The sequence below is a fragment of the Miniopterus schreibersii genome, assembly GCF_964146895.1.
Source record: "Miniopterus schreibersii genome assembly, chromosome: 12".
In the NCBI taxonomy this organism is placed as follows: Eukaryota; Metazoa; Chordata; class Mammalia; order Chiroptera; family Miniopteridae; genus Miniopterus; species Miniopterus schreibersii.
Window position 1 is genome coordinate 22489655 of NC_138112.1, and position 18785 is coordinate 22508439.

General features: G+C 41.4%; 1 protein-coding gene across 1 annotated transcript in view; it reads right to left on the reverse strand.

The window, feature by feature from the left end:
* FAT3 (FAT atypical cadherin 3) overlaps window positions 1-18785 on the reverse strand; it is a 609567-nt gene that overhangs the window by 65358 nt on the left and 525424 nt on the right. The window contains exons 12-13 of the mRNA XM_081154333.1: window positions 18520-18673; window positions 15926-16159 (exon numbers count right to left, since the gene is read on the reverse strand). Of these exons, the coding sequence (XP_081010459.1) occupies window positions 15926-16159; window positions 18520-18673 (388 nt within the window). The remainder of the gene's footprint in view (window positions 1-15925; window positions 16160-18519; window positions 18674-18785) is intronic.

The window sequence follows — 18785 nt, forward strand, 5'->3', positions numbered from 1 at the left end:
GCAACGTTTCCTTAATTCCCCAGTTACTTCCTTCTTTTGCTCCCTTCACATTATTTTTGCATTATCATTAGTTCTATTTGTGTCCTCTCTCCTACTCGATTAAGGTCCTTTTTAGGCAGAGGGACTGTGTCTTACTGTCTTTGTGCTCCGGGCCTTGTGCACAATACGAGAGCAAAGCGTGTTGAACTGCAGAACAAACAACCAGGGGACCTCAGCAAGTGCATGAGCACAGTGACGCCATGAATGGAGGTGGTACGTGTACTGCACCTACATGCCCACTGCAAATGCATGTGGTAAAGGCACCAAGGAAACTCAAAAGGGTGCAACGCAGAGAAACCAGGAATATTTAATATTAAAAATGTATATAAAACCTATATAACAAGCTATTGCTACATAAATGTCTGCATTTGTGGAAAAAACCTGGAAACTAACCAGTTTTCCAAGAATGAGGACTGGTTGAGTAAGTCATAGTACATGCATATCACAGAACACTATATATACATCATCATATGAAAGTGTAAAAGAATATATAATGACACTGAAATGCAGGGTGGGCAAACGGAGGCTTACAGCTTGTGAGTACATGAAACACAGTTTATTCTTGTTATTACTTATTCATTATTGTATTATTTATTACAAACAACTGTAAACCTACTTTTGTCCACCCCTGTAAGTTGCAAACCAGTGAAAAAAGCAGTTTACAAAACAATATCTAGTTTATGAGCCCATTGTTATAAAGAAAAAAAAGACAGAAAGGACTTCTATCAAAATGGCAACAGTGGTTAGAACTGACTTGTTTCTCCTTTTTGCCTGTCCTTCTAGATTTTATACAGTGGACACAGATCACATTTGTAATAAGTAAAAGAACTATTATAAAAATCATGTACATGGAAAATAATTTTTTAATATTAATTTTGGAGAGAAGTAAAAATTTCAAGTTATTTTTCTATGCCAATTGAATGCTCGCAGGACATACCAATTAAAATATTTGTAGAAAAAGATACTTATATATTGTATAAGAATTCTTTTTCTGGATATTTACATTCCTCATTTTAGTTTGTGCTCAGAAAGCCACTGGCTTTACTCAGAAAATCATTTTTGTTAAAGGTCTCATTATAAAGTTATTTCAAGGGATGCACTTTTTGAACATCTTTTTTACACTTAAATTAAGCCACAGAAGAAAATGGCTAACCTAAAATTCTTCTCTCATTGTCTGTGGGAGGCAAGTAAAATTCCACTACCAGGGAAGAGCTCAAACTGACTGTTCTTTTCTATCTTTAAAATATGCCTGCAGATGATATGAAATAAAACAGAAAGTTGCCTTGAGGAAGTCCATGGAATTGCAATAATTTTTCAAGTTAGAAGTGACTTTCTAATTATTTCTGTTTTAAGTGCCTTTGAAAAGTTTTTCATTGTGTGATGACTAACCCTGACACTTTCCCATGGGCAAAGTACCACTATGGGGCCAGTAGTCTCTTGGCTCTTTGAACAGTCAAAAGAAAAAAAAACACAGAAAGCAGCACCAGGCACGGAGATCCTGACTACACCATAAACCTCTTGGGGACTTGCCAGTTGGGCTGGCACCAGCTCTGCTGGGTAGGATTGGCGACACGATTATGAGGTCACATGCAACATAAAAATGTTTAAAAAACGTTAAGGAGTTTAACAGCCACAGCAGAGCACTGAACCAAGCAAGGTGCCCTGTACAAATGCAAAGGGTGCACACCCGTAAAGCTGGCCCCATTGCTGGACGAGACTACCTTCCGTGAGGCCTCCACGGCTGCGTCTCTTCTGGGTGTAAACTCTTTCAAACTTGCTAGGCCTGAGACAGTGGAGTGCCAGTTAATTCACCGACTAACTACTCAAAACTCCATTTCTGTTGGTGCACAGAACTTCTCTCCTGGACTGCTACCTAACAATAAAACTCAAAATGTTTCCTAAGTGGACTTAACTAAGTTTGACCATTGGATCGATTCGTTCGTCCATTCAGGAAAACTCACAGGACTTTGGTGCATGGCAGGCACTGGGGATGCAGGGGATGCAGAGAATGATGGGTCACTCTCCCACTCTCCAACGGCTCCCATTTCTCAGGAGACAAATATGTATACAGTTGATTACTGGAGGGCCAAAGAAAGTTTCCCAGAGAAGAAGGGAACTGAGCTGAGTCATGAAGGAAAGACAGGAGCTGCCAGGGCTGGGATAAACAAATAGTGGCAAAGGGACAAACAGAAGGAGCATTTCCGGTGATATGAACACGTGAAGGTAAGAAGGATGAAACTGCAAGGTGGACTCAGAAGGTGAAAGGGCTCAATATTGCTAATTTAGAAGTTTAGAATGGCGAGAGCTGAAGCTGTCTATTTTCAGGGCCACTAACAAATTATCAGAGCCAGCCCTTATAAACAATTATAGCTAGAGTAATGTAAAAACTGGGCATAAGTTAATGGATAAATTTGCAGAGAGAGAAGGAAGATTGGAGGAAGCAAGTTGGAGAGGATGTGTGGGTGGGAACCGGTTTTTAATATGTGGGAAGTTATTCAAAGAGCTCCCAGCAAATGATGGACAATATAATTGTGCCTGTCAAGGAGGCTTCACTGGGTGAAGTGAGAGCGTATATCCTGCAGCAAAGCTGATAAGCACACTCCACTGAGCCTCGACATATCCTGCAAAGGCAGGAAGCCAAAGCCGGGGGGGTCCTTGGATTCAGCACAAAATGTCCAGGGGGAGGTGGAGATTCTCCCAGACACCCTAGCACTCCCTTAAATTCATTCTCTGTATTTGCTGTATGTTGGATCAGGATTTCAACTGAGCAGCTTAGAGGCACTACCAACTGGTGGCATCTATGGATGAGGCCAGTGTGAATGGGTGAGCTCATGGGAATGAACCAAGGTTAGGAATCAGAATTCCTGCCATGGGTGATTATTAAAATGTTTCAATATGATGTCCTTTTCTGAAAGGAATTAGTAATTTCATTTAAAAACTAGTGTTTTTTACCCCCTGCTTGGAAGACATTGGCTTTTAAAAAGAGTAATAATAACTTATATGTGTCACATGCAAAGAATCCTAAACCAGGCAAGGCATCACAGTTGACTAGAGAAAAATAGATACACAGAGCCCTGCCCCAGACTTTCTGAATCAGATTTTGGAGATGGATCCCTTGCCTGTTGGTTTATTTTTGTCTGTTTATTTTAAAAGCTCCCAAGGGGATTCTGATGCACCGCCAGGGCTGATAACCAATTTTTCTGATTTTTGTGCTTTATTTTATCTGCTGCTGGATTCTGGAATTTGGTTCATAGGGCCCTAATCAACTGAAGGAATCTTGTTTTCTTGGGCATGGGGAAGAGGGGGTGTCATTTTACATTCCCAAATTAAGCCAAGAGTGACAGAAGGCATTCATGTTGTCTCCAATGGAACTGGAGAAGGAAATTCCCAGCCTTTGAGGATTCCTGCAGGAGGGATCCCAGGCTGTGTGTGTGAAAGCCCCTGGAATAATGAAGTCACATATGGGCTAGATGGGATTTTAGGGGATCTAACTCAGCTCTCCCAACAACTTGGCAGTTCAACAGACATGTACTGTTGGGTGGCTGGTGCCAGTGCTGGCGACACAGAGGTTATCAGGAAGGTGTCTCAGCTTCCAGGAGCTCATGTTCTGGTGGGAAAACAAAACAAAACAAAACAAATGAATATCTCTATTTTTCCAGAGAAGAGGAGTGGCGTTCAGAAGGGTTGAGGAACTTAATTTAAGGTCAGACAGATAGTAAGGGTTGGAACTGGGGTATTTAACCAGGTCTCATCCCAAAGCCCCTGTATGAGGTAGCTTCCCCAAAATGACAAAATGACAGGCAATGGGACACAGAGGTGATGGGGTGTCATGGTCCCGCTATCCAGCTTCATGTACTGCAGAAGGTGTCCTGATGCTGCTGGGAGGTAAAGAATTCCAGGAGGGGTTTAGCATTTAACATGCCTTGGGAAGACCACTTAAACTTTTTGAACCTCTGTCTCTCCATCTGCAAGTGGGAGTATCAAGATCTATTCTTGCCACAGCAAGATTACCTGTGTTAAGTGTTTGGGGCTCTCTAGAGAAAGGCTTCAAATGTAAGATGTTATTTTTTGATATCTACAAGAGACAAAGGGCTTTGAACTCAACGTACTTGAGAGAATGGCTCACATCTCTGTCTTTAGGGGGATGATTTAATTTTTATGGACATTTTAATAGTCCTTCAACTGTCTTCAAGGATTTAATACTTCAGAGAATAACAGAGCTTTGGGAAAGAAAAAAACACATTAAATCACTGACCTATGCAGCTTAGAGGTAACAGTTTCTAAGGTGTTAGGAAAGATACAGAATATATGATATTTAAGAGCAGATGGGCTGAATTCAGAATTGAATCTTTCTTGAAACATCTTCTGGTAAAATTACTAGAGTATAGGAAAGAGCATTGGATTGAGTGTCTGAACACCCTGCTTTCAGATCCAGCTCTGCCACCAACAAAGTCATCTTGGGTAAATCTCTTTGTCCCTGGGCCTCAGTTTCCTCTTCAGAAAAAGAACTTATGGTTACCAGAGGTGAGGGGCATTGGAGGGATGGGTTAAAAGGGTGAAGGGATTAAGAAGTACAAATTGGCAGTTACAAACTAGTTATGGGGATGTAAAGTTCAGCAATAGGGAATACAGGCAATAATACTGTAATAACTATGTATGGAGCCAGATGGGTACTTGAGTTATCTGGGGGATCACTTTGAAAATTATATAATTTTCTAACCACTGTGCTGTACATCTGAAACTATTATATAATAATATTGAATGTCAAATATAATTGGAAAATAAAATTTTGAAAAAGAAAGAAGTATTTTTAAAGTAATTTTTTATAATTATTTAGTACAGCACAGTGATTAGACATTTATATAGCTTACAAAGTGATCACCCTAATAAATCTAATGCCCATCTGGCACCATACATACAACATTATTGACTATATTCCCTACGTTGTACTTTACATCCCCGTGAATATTCTGTAACTACCAATTTGTATTTCTAAATCCCTTTACCTATTTCAACCAGTCCCCCAACCCCTCTTACCTCTGGCAACTCATAAAATGTTCTTTGTATCTATGTCAGCTTCTGTTCTGCTTGTTTGCTTATTTTGTTTTTCAGATTGCATGTGTAAGTGAAATCATACGGCATTTGTCTTTCTCTGTCTGACTTATTTCACTCAGCACGATACCTTCCAGGTCACTCCATGTTGTTGTAGATGGCTGAGTCATACTGCGTTATATATATGCATCACTTCTTTTTTACCCATTCACCTATTGATGGACATTTAAGTTGCTTCCATATCTTGGCTATTGTAAATAAGGCTGCAATGAACACATGGATGCATATGTCTTCTCAATTTAGTGTTTTCAGTTTCTCTTGTTATAGTCTTTGTTTTAAAGTCTGTTTTGTCTAGTATAAGTATTAATATGCCAGCTGTTTAAATTTTCATTTCTATTTTAATGAAATATCTTTTTCCATCCCTTTACTTTCAGTCTGTGTGTGTATCCTTCAATCTGAAGTGAGTCTCTTATAGACAACATAAGTAAGGGTGTTGCTTTGTTATTCATTCGGCCACTGTGTGTCTTTTAACTGGAGCATTTAAACCATTTGCATTTTAAGTAATTGTTGATAGATATTTATTGCCGTTTTATTATTGATATATTTATTTTTTCTTCTTCTTCTTAAAGAAGACCGTTTAACATTGCTTGCAATATTGGTTTGGTGATGATGAACTCCTTAAGCTTTTTCTTGTCTGGGGAGCTCTTTATCTGTCCTTCAACTCTAAGGGATAGCTTTGCTGGGTAATCTTGGTTATAGGCCCTAGCTTTACATCACTTTGAATGTTTCATGCCAATCCCTTCTAGTCTTCAAAGTTTCTGTTGAGAAATCAGCTGACAGTCTTATAGGTGCTCCCTTGTAGGTAACTAATTGCTTTTCTCTTGCTGCCTTTAAGATTTTCTCTTTGTCTTTAATCTTTGGCATTTTAATTATGATGTGTCTTGGTGTGGGCCTCTGTTGGTTCAACTTCTTTGGAACTCTCTGTGCTTCCTAGACATGTATGTCTATTTTCTTCACCAGGTTAGGGAAGTTTTACATCAATATTTTTTCAAATAGGTTTTCAATTAATTGCTCCCTCTCTCTCTTTCTTCCAGCACCCCCATAATGTGAATGATGGTATGCTTGAAGTTGTCCGAGAGGCTCCTTACACTATCCTCATTTTTTTGGACTGTTTTTCCTTCTGCTGTTCTGATTTGGTGTTGTATGCTTCTTTATCTTCCAAATACTGATCTGATCCTCTGCTTCGCCTACTCTACTGCTGAGACTCCCTGCAATGCATTTTTCATTTCTGTTAGTGTATTCTCCGTTTTTCACTGGTTCTTTTTTGTTTTCTATCTCCATTTTTATGTTTTCTGTCTGTTTGTTGAGTTCTCAATATGTTTATCTACTCTTTCCCTAAGTTCACTGAGCATCCTTATAACCAGTGTTTTGATTTCTGCACCTGGTAGATTGCTTATCTCCATTTTGTTTGTTCTTTTTCTGGAGTTTTGTCCTGTTCTTTCATGTTTCCTTGTCTCCTCATTTTGGCTGCCTTTGTGTGTTTGTTTCTATGTATTAGGTAGAGCTGCTATGTCTCCCAGTCTTGGTAGAGTGGCCTTATAGAGTAGGTGTCCTATAGAGCCCAGTGGTACAGCCACCCCATTCATCCAAGTTGGGCTCTCCAGGTGTGCCCCCCTGTGGGCTGTGTGCATCCTCCTTGATTTCTGTTGGTGATCAATGGGAAAGATTCATCCCTAGGGCGATCAGCTTCAAGGAATGGCTGAGACCACTGTGGAGGATCTTCTGTTCAGGCGGAGAGCCCATGAAGCAGGACTCACTTCATGGGTCTCTTGTGCCCTGATGAGTCTGCCCCTTGAGTGTGCTGCTCATGGAGGTGGTTGGATGGTGGTTAGGTGTGGTCTGAAATTGTATACCAAGTGCTTTGGCTCTGGGGCCTCCAGGGAGGTGCAGGCCAAGGTCAGCCACAGCCTGTACCTTGCATTAGTGTACCATTGTCCATTGCTCCATGACAAATTACTCCAGAACATAGCAGCATAAAACAACAAATATTTATCATCTCATGGTTTCTGTGGGGCAGGAATCCAGGCATGGCTTAGCTGGCTGTCTGTGGCTCAAGGTTTCTCATGAAGCTTCAATCAAGCTGTTGGGCAGTGCTGCAGTTTCACCTGAAGGCTCAAATAGAGGTGGGGTGTAGGTCCACTTTCAAGCTCACTCATGTAGTTGTTCATAGGCCTCGGTCACTCATCATGTGGGCCTCTCACAAGGCTGCCTCACAATATCACAGCTCCCTTTCCCTGGATGGGTGATCCAAGAGAGAGTGCTATGCACCAAACTGTATCCTCCCAAAATCCATAGGTTGAAACCCTCACCCACAATGTGACTATATTTGGAGATAGGGCTTTCAGGAAGTAATTGAGGTTAAATAAAATCATAAGGGTGGGGTCCTAATCCAATAAGATTAGTGGCCTTATAAGAAGAGGAAGACAGAGAGGACTCTTTCTCCACATGTACACATCTAGGAAAGGCTATTTGAGTACACAGAGAGAACACAGCCACCTGCAAGCCAGGAACTCAATCTCACCAAAACCTGACCATGCTGGCACTCTGAACTGGGACATCTAGCTTCCACAATTGTGAGATAATTAATTTCTGTTGTTTAAGTCACTCAGTTTATAGTATTTTGTTATTGTAGCCTGAGCAGATTAATACAGAGAGGTCCAAGATGGAATCCACAGTCTTTTCGTGATTTAATTTCAGAAGTGATATCATCTGCCTTATTCTATTAATCAGAACTGAGTCAGTAAGTCTCAAGGAGAAAGCTGTGAATACCAAGAGGTGGGGATCATTGGGGGCATCTTAGAGGCTGCCTACCACAGAAGGGGAAAAGTTTACATCTTTATTTTCCTTAACCACTAAATGGATTTAGCATCCCATTTGATTATAAGTGTAGACAACAGATCCCCGTACAAAATCACAGCTCCTGTGATTTTGTAACTAATAGAAATTACAGTTATTTTCATATTATTTTAGTTATTGTACATATCTCTGCTTACTACTACTCCAAAATATGACAGTAATTAGATCTACACTAATAGATCTTATATTTAATATAGTAAAGCAGAAATTCACATTACTATATAACAACTTTAAAAAATATTTGAACACATCTATTTCATTTGTAACCTTTTGTATTTTATTTTATGCATTGTAAACTATCATCCTGAGAAGTGATCTGTAGTTGTTCCCAAATTGTCAAAGTATTCCAGGCACAAAATGATGAAATATTCCTAAGCAAGAACCCCTCAAAGCATCGGCCTTGGGACACACACAGCATTAATATCCCCTGGGAATTACTCTCAAATACAAATGGTCAGGTCTCCTCCCAAACCCAATGAATCAGAATCCGGGGTGAGTTCTAGCAAGTCCTCTCAGTGATTCTGATACTCAATGAAGTTTGAGAACCACTTGTCTAGAGGAGTCTCTTATTCAGAGTGTGCATTTCCAACAAACTCCCAGTTGATACTCATACTGTTGGTTCAGGAAACACTTTTTGAGGACCACTGCCCTTGACTAAAACATAACTATAAGCTGGAAGGCTGTTAATCAAGCCTCTTTTGGACCTGCCACTAATTAGCTGGTAGCTCATAGCACGTTAATCCCTCAGAGTTTATTCTTATGTTAAATAGAACAACAAAAATATATGCCAGCTTTCAGGGTTGTTGTGAGAAGCTGAAATAACATATCTGCAGTATTTGGCACAGTGCATGGCATGGCCTAGCAGCAGAAAAAGTAAACATTATTAACCATATTATGATTATTATCCTTTAAAATTCTTACTAAGCACCAATCTTGCCTGTGATTAGCAAGGCAAGAATTACTACTCTCATTCTAACAGGGTGAGGGAGGCCAATGACTGGGCCAAGGTTATACAGCTTGCACATAGCACAGGGCACTCATCATTCAGGGCTTCCTCCATGCTCACGTGGCCTCTTGATCAATCTGGTTAGTAGGAGATGTGTCTCTTAGGAATGTTTGGGGATATCCTCATGCCTGATTTTCAGGGTTCGGAGGAGGCCAGGGTGCTGGCTCAGACTGTCTTTCCTCCTTCTGCCTGTCCCACACACCCAAGTGCTGAAGGCAGTAGAAAAGGGATGCTTCAGAATTTACCTCCTGTCCGGTATGACTTTTTTTTTTTCCCCCCTTTTGCTGTTGGGGCCCAGTGCAAAGATAATATATAAAGCCCTTCACAGAGCACATGCTGAACATGTATTTGTTTTCCTCCATGAGACCTAAGGTAACAATGAAAGATTTAAAATCAAAGGCCATTACAGAGACCTCCATGAGGCCACAAGGGTAATGAGGGAAGATTTAAATTCTAGCACCATCACAGGACTGAAACCTTGCTTTGGCCATCCAACTTGAACTTAAACGAGAGCACCAGGTACAGACAAGTGTTCTGATTCTTACAGGTTGGTGTGAACAGCATTCCCTCCGACTTCATCCCAGGAAAAGGTAGGAAACTGCTGACCCAGAGCTTTGGTGTGTTTTCTGCCATAGTCCCAGCATATCAATCACACTTTGCTGTGGATTTATCCCATCTCTCAGCTTTCCTTCCTGAGTCTTTTTCCATGGCTCCCACTAAGTGGCAGACACACAGGCTAGGACGAGTCGGAAGAGGCAGCAAACCTCTGGATAGACTCATTTCAAGTGGTTTGAGCAGAAAGATTTCCACTTAACAACTCTCAGTGGTTATTTTCGTGAACATTCCTTTCAGAAAAATAATTTCCTGCTTCTTCATAAGGAGCTACACTCTCAGAGCAAATGGTGCTCCAAGATATTGGGCCAGCATTCACTGCCTCTGACAAGATCCTGCACTGGAAGACCAAGCTCATTCCAGCTTCTGCCCCACGAGAGCAGAGCACAGGGGTCATGACACCACCTTCCTCATGAAATACACAGAACACAAACCCCCGCTACGGACAGCAAGCTCGCATGATTGCAGTGACTGACAGGGCAGGATGAAGGATGCTCGGGGCTGCTGACAAACACACGCTTGGGTAAAAAGGGAAAAAGTTCTGTCAAGAGATGTTTTCTTTGTCTCTTTCCTGTTCTCTGTCAATATGAAGATTTAACCATTAACTTTAGAGGGAAAGGCATCATTCTGGAAGACTCAGAGAGAGAATTTCTCTTATTTCCTATTATTATAATCCACTGTACTGGTTGGGTCCACTCATTCACGTAACCCAGGACCTACAGAGCCCTCAGTGGGTGAGACATTTCTTTCCCTCATTTCTTGGTGACTCTTTCTGACTTTCTTCTAGTCCCTAAAACTTACTCCCTGCATGCTCCTCAGAGGGCCCAGCCCCGCTGTTGCCCTGTCAGTCTCCTGAGATGATAGAACCTCTCACCCCTGGAGCTATGTGAGGGCAGATGTGTGCCTCCCACTGGACTATCCTCACCATCTCCCCTCTTCCTCTGAGTGTCAGGTTTCTTCTTCCTGCCTCTCTCCTTCTCATTTCTAAGGTCAGGTGGGCTCTGTGTTGCTGAGGCTAACCACATAGTAGTACCGTCACCCTCTCCTGCCTCTTTGGGGCCTGCTGAGCTGGTTGTCCTTTCCTGCTTTCACCACCATGGCAGAGACGAGCGCTCACCAGATACCCCACGGCTGCCCCCGCATTTCCTGGCTCCTCAGACTAGTGCTGGGCAACAGGCAGTGACAGAGATGGGGGTGTCCTAGGCTGAAGCAGCTATGAGCTGCTGTGCCTGTTTCTTCCCTCTCTTCTCCTGCAGTGCTGACCTTGGGAACCGAAGGTCCAGAAGGTGGTGTTGACAAGATAGGGACCAGACCTCCATGTCACCTGTACTTCTCATGGGAAAGAACTGAATTTTTGATGTGCTAAGCCACTGAGGCTTTAAAAAGTTACTCCAGTGTAGCCAAGCTGACTTGGCTGATACAGTCCTCACTCTCTCTTTCTCTCCCTCCCTCTCCCTCTTTCTCTTGCTAATACATCTTTCCCTTCTTCTTGCCCACCCAAATTCAAGCCCCATGCTTTAAGACACAACTTAAACACGAATGCTACTTTGTGGATCCTTCCTGGGCCACCTCAGTTGAAAATTCATCGCTCACATTTTAATGTTCCCAAAGGGACCTGTGCTAACATTTTATATGCGCTGATTAATTCTTACAGATCCCTACTTTTACAGATGCAACTCTATCATAACCTTTATTACATTATTCTTGGAATGTTCATTTGTGCTATGACTGTAAACCCCTTGGAAGCAAGGCCTCCCCACTCTGTCCAGAATAGCAAACTTATCTTATCCTAACATTTTTTCTGAAGGACTATACTTTTAATTCCCAAGATGTCTCCAATTTTTCCTCATTTTCTCTACACCAAGTCCTACTTCAGGCCACCTATGCTATTTCTGTTCATGCAAAACCTTCTCCTGGTGCCCAGGTTTGACATCTTGCCTAGCCTATCTTGCCAAAACTTGGAGAATTCACATCTAAAATCTCTCATCTGCTCCTTCCTGTTATTGCACATTTAAAAAAAATCATTTTTTATTTTCCAATTACAGTTCACATCCAATATTATATTAGTTTCAGGTGTACACCCCAGTGATTAGACATTATATAACTTACTAAGTAATCATTCCGATAAATCTCACACCCATCTGACACCATACATAGTTATTAGAATATCACTGACTATATTCCTAGTGCTGTCCTTTACATCCCATGGCTCATAGATACAGAGAATATTCTGCTCCTTCCTTTTATATTCCAAAGCCACCACTCTAGTTTTGTTCCTTGTACTCTTTCTCAGTCCCTCCTAGAAGCTTTCCCTACTCCTATTTTAGAGGCTTCTATCAGACTTGAGTTTCCAAAACCCAGGGTGATGATTTTTTTCTCAAAAGTGCTCCACAGCTCTTTCCCACCTATTGGCTTAAGTACACAGTTCACGTCATAATGGAAACCACCATCAGCAGGCCCCAGACTATTTTTCTCACCTCATTTACCTCTTTTCGTCCTGCACATTCCCCCGACTATTTATTTGGGTCCACCGTTCCCAGCCTCGCGACTTCATCCCCCTGCTCCTGTCTTCCTGAACGCCTTCCTGTTGAACCCCAATCAGTCTGGGAGCCCTGCCTTTCAGAAAAGTGCACAAGTTCCTGACTCATCCCCTTCACTACTGCGTATGATCCGAGGCTGTCACTGCACGTTCCTCATCTGTGTGAATCTTGTAGCTCCTCTGTAGTGCCTACTACCTAGCTACTCATTAAATACCTGCTAAAGTGAATGGAAAATAGCTGTAATGTGTACTATGAGCCTCCAAGTTCCTCTGAAACCCTTGAAAGAAGTTCCAAGCCTTGCAGAAAACATTTTACAGGAAAGGAATATGTGAGTTTGTTCATTTGAACATTTCTTTGCTTTAAGCCCCTCATAAGAGGAAAACCACGTCTTCTTGAATTTCAAATATCTACATATTGGTCTGTCAATAAAACATGGGCTATAGCATGTATTCTGGTGGACGCTTATGTTTTATTTTCAAGTCATTTTGCCTAAAATGATCACAGATTTTTAGCTCTGAACTTCATTGCTTTATATTCTGTTTGTTACAGTAAAAAACCCAAAAGCCTTCAAAATTTGGAAACTGGTAGACTAAATAGTAAGATTTTAACCCAAAGAGGTAGTGCAAACAAACGTCTCCTGATCTTTACTGAAAAGATTAAATTTTTACAAATGTTAAGTTGTGTCATGCCATTAGTTCATGGGACTGAGGATATTTCCGTTTTACAGGAAAAGTAAGAATTTAATGCTAAAATCTAGACAATTGCCATGCTATTTCTTAGAACTCCTAAAATGGGTATTAAAATGATCTTGTCAGCCTCTGGTTTTATTTTACTTCTGACCTAGGCAGTTACTATAGGGTAAAGGAATATGCTTAACAAAAGAGGTTTCAGGACCAAATGGGCCTGTCATTGACACAAGTGGAGCCGGTGTTCTTTGTTAGAATCAAAACCAATTGAACAACCTGGATGGGTTTCAAAAATGATGCTGAATGAGGTGGGGAAGGGGGAGTCAATCTCAAAAGGCTGCAAACTAAACTATATGAATTATATGATTCCATTTAAATATAATTTTTGAAATAAAAAAATTACAGCTATGGAGACTGGCAGTTGCTAGGGGTTAGCGTCTGGGAAGGGAGGGGTGAGGATGGCTATGAGGGGCAGCAGAGGGAGCCTTGTGGTGGATGAACTTGGTGGTGGTTACAGGAAGCTGCACAGGTGATAAAGTTACACACACACACACTCACTCATGCCCAAATCTGACTATTTTCTACAGTTATATAGGATGTTATCATCAGGAGAAAGCTCTGTACAACCTGTACATTTTTTTTTCAATTTCCTATGAACTTATAATTATTTCAAAATAAAATTAAAAAGTAAAGAACAGATTTTTGATTTTTTTTTTGTCACTCTAGAGACCAGGCCTCTGAGATCAGCAGCAACATAAGTAAGTGAAGTGGGTGGGAATAGGGAGGCTGAGAACCTCGGAACATCGAGGAGGCAGCTTTGATTTAGCTTCACCCGCTGCGGGGCTGTGTGCCTGGAACCTCTGTCTTCTGAGTGCTGTTGCTGTTTTTATAAAATGCCAAAAGCGAAAATTTCTGAGAAACATTGCCTGACTTTTGCTGACGACTAATTCAAATTACTTTGAACACTGTATACAAGCCAGACTAAATATATGAGAGGGCTGGATTCAACCTAATGGTTCCTGTGCATGCTTAGCTTTAGGCTGGAGGTTCAGTCTGACCCCAAGCTGAATTGCCCGCTTCACAACCTGGTAATCTCTGTACCCAGCTCATGTTCCGATGCAGTTCCTTAGAAAGACCGAGAAATGGGTATTTCTGACAAAGTAAGAGTTCTTCTCAGGCTGCTACTGAAAAAGGGCATAAGCCACCGGTCACTGAAACTCTGGAGAATGCCTGTTTGATTACAGTTCAGACTGACCCCATGCTACCGGCTTCTGACCTAGACCTTCACACAGGCTTCCTCAGCGTGGTGCCTGGGACATAGCAGGTGCTCAGTTTGCACTTTTGGAAGTGCTCATTTGTTCTTGTCCGGCTACCTTAGTTCTTTTATTTTTAAAAGCTAAATGAGTTCTACAAAAACTGAAAAAAATGAACCAGAATCTGGTATCCTATATGAGAGTTTTCCTGAGGCTGATACAATGGCCCTGTGGGTGCAATTTATATATAGGTGTCAGCAGCACTCACAACTTCTGTGTCTACATGAAGCTCTGAACATAAGCCTTTTGCTAATTAGTGCAAATGAACAGAGGGAGGTGTTGATAAGGTCATTGTTCTGGTTTTGGTCCTTTAAGGGCTTTGTCATCTCTGTGTGTGTCCCCCACCCCCCCAGGGCAGCTGACTCAGCAGAAGCAAAAAGCAGACAGAGCTAATAGCTTATTCTTTGCCACAACCACATCTGTGAGTCAGTGACATCTCCCCACCCCCTCTGCCCGAAACATCAGGAGCACTAACCAGACTCCTTCGGTTTGTCTCTCATAGATACAGGGCACCCTTTTCCTCCATGAAGAAAATGAGCAGAAAAATTCCAATTTCATTTTAATTAAAATAATTATTAAATCTTAAAATTTCATCTATGGCCCAATTACACATTCTCAAAGTTAAATTCAAATTATTAAAAGATTAGTTTACATGATTTCTACCCCCTTTTCCCCAAAAGTCTGCTAACAAGAGTCCAGATAATGTTTTCCTATCTTCCCTTTTAAAAGAGCATTTGTAGGTATTGTGATATTATAAATCAATAAGAGTCCCCTCCTGCTTATCATTTTTTATCAAGCTTTATCATATGCAGGCTTTTAAAGGGTTGGTTCTCAGCCTAGAAAATTATGCTAATGAGGTAAGAGCAATAATTCAAAGTGTAGCCACTAATTTCTCTAAGGGGACATATGCAGAGACCCTGGGCTTTACATTTGTTTTCAACTAATTATCGTGTACTTACTTTTCCATTAGTCCAATAATTTTTCTTTCAATTCAGAATTAAGCAATAAGACAGTGAATTACATAAAGGCCTGTTTAGCATAGCAGACACACCCCATCAGTCTCTAGTCCTATGATTTACAGCTCTGAAAACGCTAACCAAGAGGCTGTCTATATGCCCTTCTGTATTTATATTCCATCACGCAGTCACCTTGGTAACCCATGCATTCTCAGAAGGACTACCTAGCAATTAGCTCCAGTCTTTTCTAACTCACCATCTCATTATGTAAAGTGGTTTCAAACACAAACTTTATTAGCAACTTTCATTCTAATATCTTCTTATTTCACTCACCCTCAGCCTGCCTAGAAATGTCAGTTTATATGTGACCAAAATGCTCTGGAAAATGGCAGTTTAAAAAAAATCCACATTGGACTGGCAGCACATTTAGTAATTGGTCTTTGCACTATGGGGCACAACCATAAATCGAGATTGTCATATTTCAGCTGAAGCATGGGATGCAATTCTTTACAGAAATGGAAATGAATTCTCCATGCCACACAACACAGCATTTTAACTACATTTAGAAGGAACGAGCAAGTAAGGCAGCTGTTGATTTTATTCTAAAGGTTAAAACAAAAAAAATAAATACAAAATTGTTTGTTAAAGGTAAAGGAATTCACAGTATCGGAAGAGCTGAAATCTGGTTTGATGTACACGTTCTTGGTAAGGAACTAAGGTGGGCTGGTGAAACTAACGAAAAGGCGGCACCGGGAGGGGTGCGGAATGCATGAGTGGGGGACGCCCCAGCAGGCAACTGACTTACCGACGTCGGGGTCCACGGCTTGGACTCTGGTCAACAGAGCCTTGGTGGCCGTGTTCTCATAGACACAGGCGTTGTAGTGGTCCGAAGAGAACACAGGGGGGTTATCGTTCACGTCCTCCAGGATCAGGCGGATATCAGATTGGCAGAACCTGCCACCCCCATCGGTGGCCCTGGCAATCAGGTTGTAGGCAGGGACCTTCTCCCGGTCCAACAGAGACAAGGTTTTTAACTCGCCTGTGAAAAGAAATTTCACTCGCCTGGATTTTCAAAAACTGTCTTTCTTTGAAAAGCAGAGGATCAATTCTATAAAGAATTCCAGTATAGGAAGGACTGATGACACTTGGCTCAAGGGCCTCATACTTTGAAAAAAACAGAACAAATTTGATTTTAAGTATCAGGGGAAAATCTATGTGATTTTGGAGCAACAATAAATCAACGTATGACCTTCAAATTAATTAATGCCACTGTGAAACCTCTGGTATCCGGGGCTCCTCCTTTTGGCTACTTGGAGAAGCTCCAAACCTCCTTAAGCCTCCCAAGACCTGCTATGACTCTGGGTTTCTGCTGTCTCCAGAGAAGGCACAGACAATGGACCAGTGTCCTGAGTTCTCTGATAATCAGTCATGTCAATAACCTGTAGACCCAAAAGGAGCAAGCAGTCTCTCTGTTTCCCGGTACTAACATCTTTTTAGAGGAAAACAAACAATCAAAACAGAGGCTGGTTGTTGCAAAGGAGGTCTTGAAGGAGCCCTACTGTATCAAGTGAACCCTACTTGCTGGATTGTGGAAGGGCCTGTGGTCCTGGGGGAGGGTTCCCATGGGGGAATATTTGAGGAGCTTGGAGAAGCAGCTATTAGCAACCAACATGGAGGTAGGTTATGTATTTTAACCACTGGAATAGCTATACTGGTGCTAGGCTTCAGCCCCCAAGGAGATTTTGTTGTTATTGTTTAAAATTTAATAGTTAAACATCAAGTTCTGTGACAGACCTGAGTAAATGCTATCTGGTGAAAAGTATGACTCGTGAAATATTATCACACTGAAATAAAATGAGCAGACGTTATTTGGACCATGCTAGCTGGACCTATAAAGCAGTTCCTCCCATGGCTTCCTTGCTACAGCCAGTTCTCAAGCATGGGTTAGATCACTTCCCTCTCTTACTCGAAGACAGCCAGTGGTTTTTCAGTTGGGCTTTCCAGACCCTCCATGATGTGGCCTAAAGTTATTTTTCCAACTAGTTTTGTCACAAACTATTTTACAGCTCCTCTCACCAGTGACAATGTTGTCTGCAGCGTTCTTTCATCAGAATATTAGCTACTTCTTCCTCTGTGCCTAGATGTAAGTCCCCTGATGTCTTTCCTGGGCACTTATTTCACTCCATCTTTCATCATCATTACTATTATTGGCTTATTGGTCTGTCTTCCTCATTTGGGCATGATTTGTTTTGTTCATCTTGGAGTCTACCAAAAATATCCCATAAAGTCCTTTTATGTCAACTAACTATCAATAAGTGTTAGCTACTGAATAAATAAACACCAGGCACATACAGCCAAGGAGTATATTCCTATGTAGCTCAGTGCTTCCAAGTAGAATAAAGGTGCTGTGGGACTGGGCGGGGAGGAACCACTATCTCTTGGAGTCCCAATATTCTGTTGTTCAACAAGACCAAGACAACACCAGAAATATGCAAGTTGTTCAATCTTTGTATTTCATTTACAATTTGCCAGTGGATGAACCATCTGAGACATCACACTGAAAAAATTTACCTTCATAGAAAATGTATTTTCCATTAGCCCTGACCTTCAATGCAGGCATCTGCTGTGGCGTACATAACCTTTCACTTTATAAATTTTACCTGAATGTGTAAGCAAATCTGAGGTCTCATAACTTTGGAGAAACTAAGCAGGAGTGTTTAATAAAAACCAGACAAGTGTGTTAATAAGCATCGGGAAGGGACCCAAAAGGGATTTCAACAGGGAAAAACTCTCCTTACTGTGCATTGCTGTCTGGTTTGCATGGCAACCTGTGTTAGTGATGTAATTCTATTTAAACTCTTTATAGGGCAGATGCTTTAACTCACGAATATGAGAAACAGGAGAAGCAAGTGGACCTGTCTGATTACTTGACGCTAATAAATGTAAGTAAGTCAGGGCAAGTTTTACAAGCCAAATAAAGTTTGTGTGCTCCAGAGCACCCATCTTCAGATACCATGTACAATTAGCATTTTTAAAAAAGTGTAGTTTATTGATTTTTAGAGAGAGAGGAAGGGAGAGGGAGAAAGAGAGAGAGAAGCATCAATGGGAGAGCATAACATTGATTGGCTGTTTCCTGCATGCCCCCTACCAGGGATCGAGCCCCCAACCCAGGCATATGACCTTGACCAGGAATCAAACCGGCAATCTCCTGGGGCACAGGATGACACCCAACTGACCGAGCCACACCAGCCAGGGCATGCACAACTAGTATTTCTTAGAGCCCAGATAGCCAGGCATCATATCAACGCTCTTGTATACTAGTTATCCACTATTGATGAGAGCTTAACTTCTCCCATGGATGAACAATGGCATTTAACCAAAGAACAAATTTCACCTTACCACTTTCTGGGTCTAGAAAAAATTCACTGTGTCCAGATCCATAGAGTGAGTATCGTATGTCACCATTGGACCCAATATCAGCATCCTTGGCACTGATCTTCAGGATGATTTTATTGGATGGGATGTCCTCGGGAAATGACGCTGTATATGCAACCTAGGCAAAGGTAAAGAAAGGTAATTAAATCACTAGACTTTGTGGGGCAACTGCCATAGTTAGCATGATACACGATGTCTTTACAAATGCGTTGATATAATATAGCTTCAGC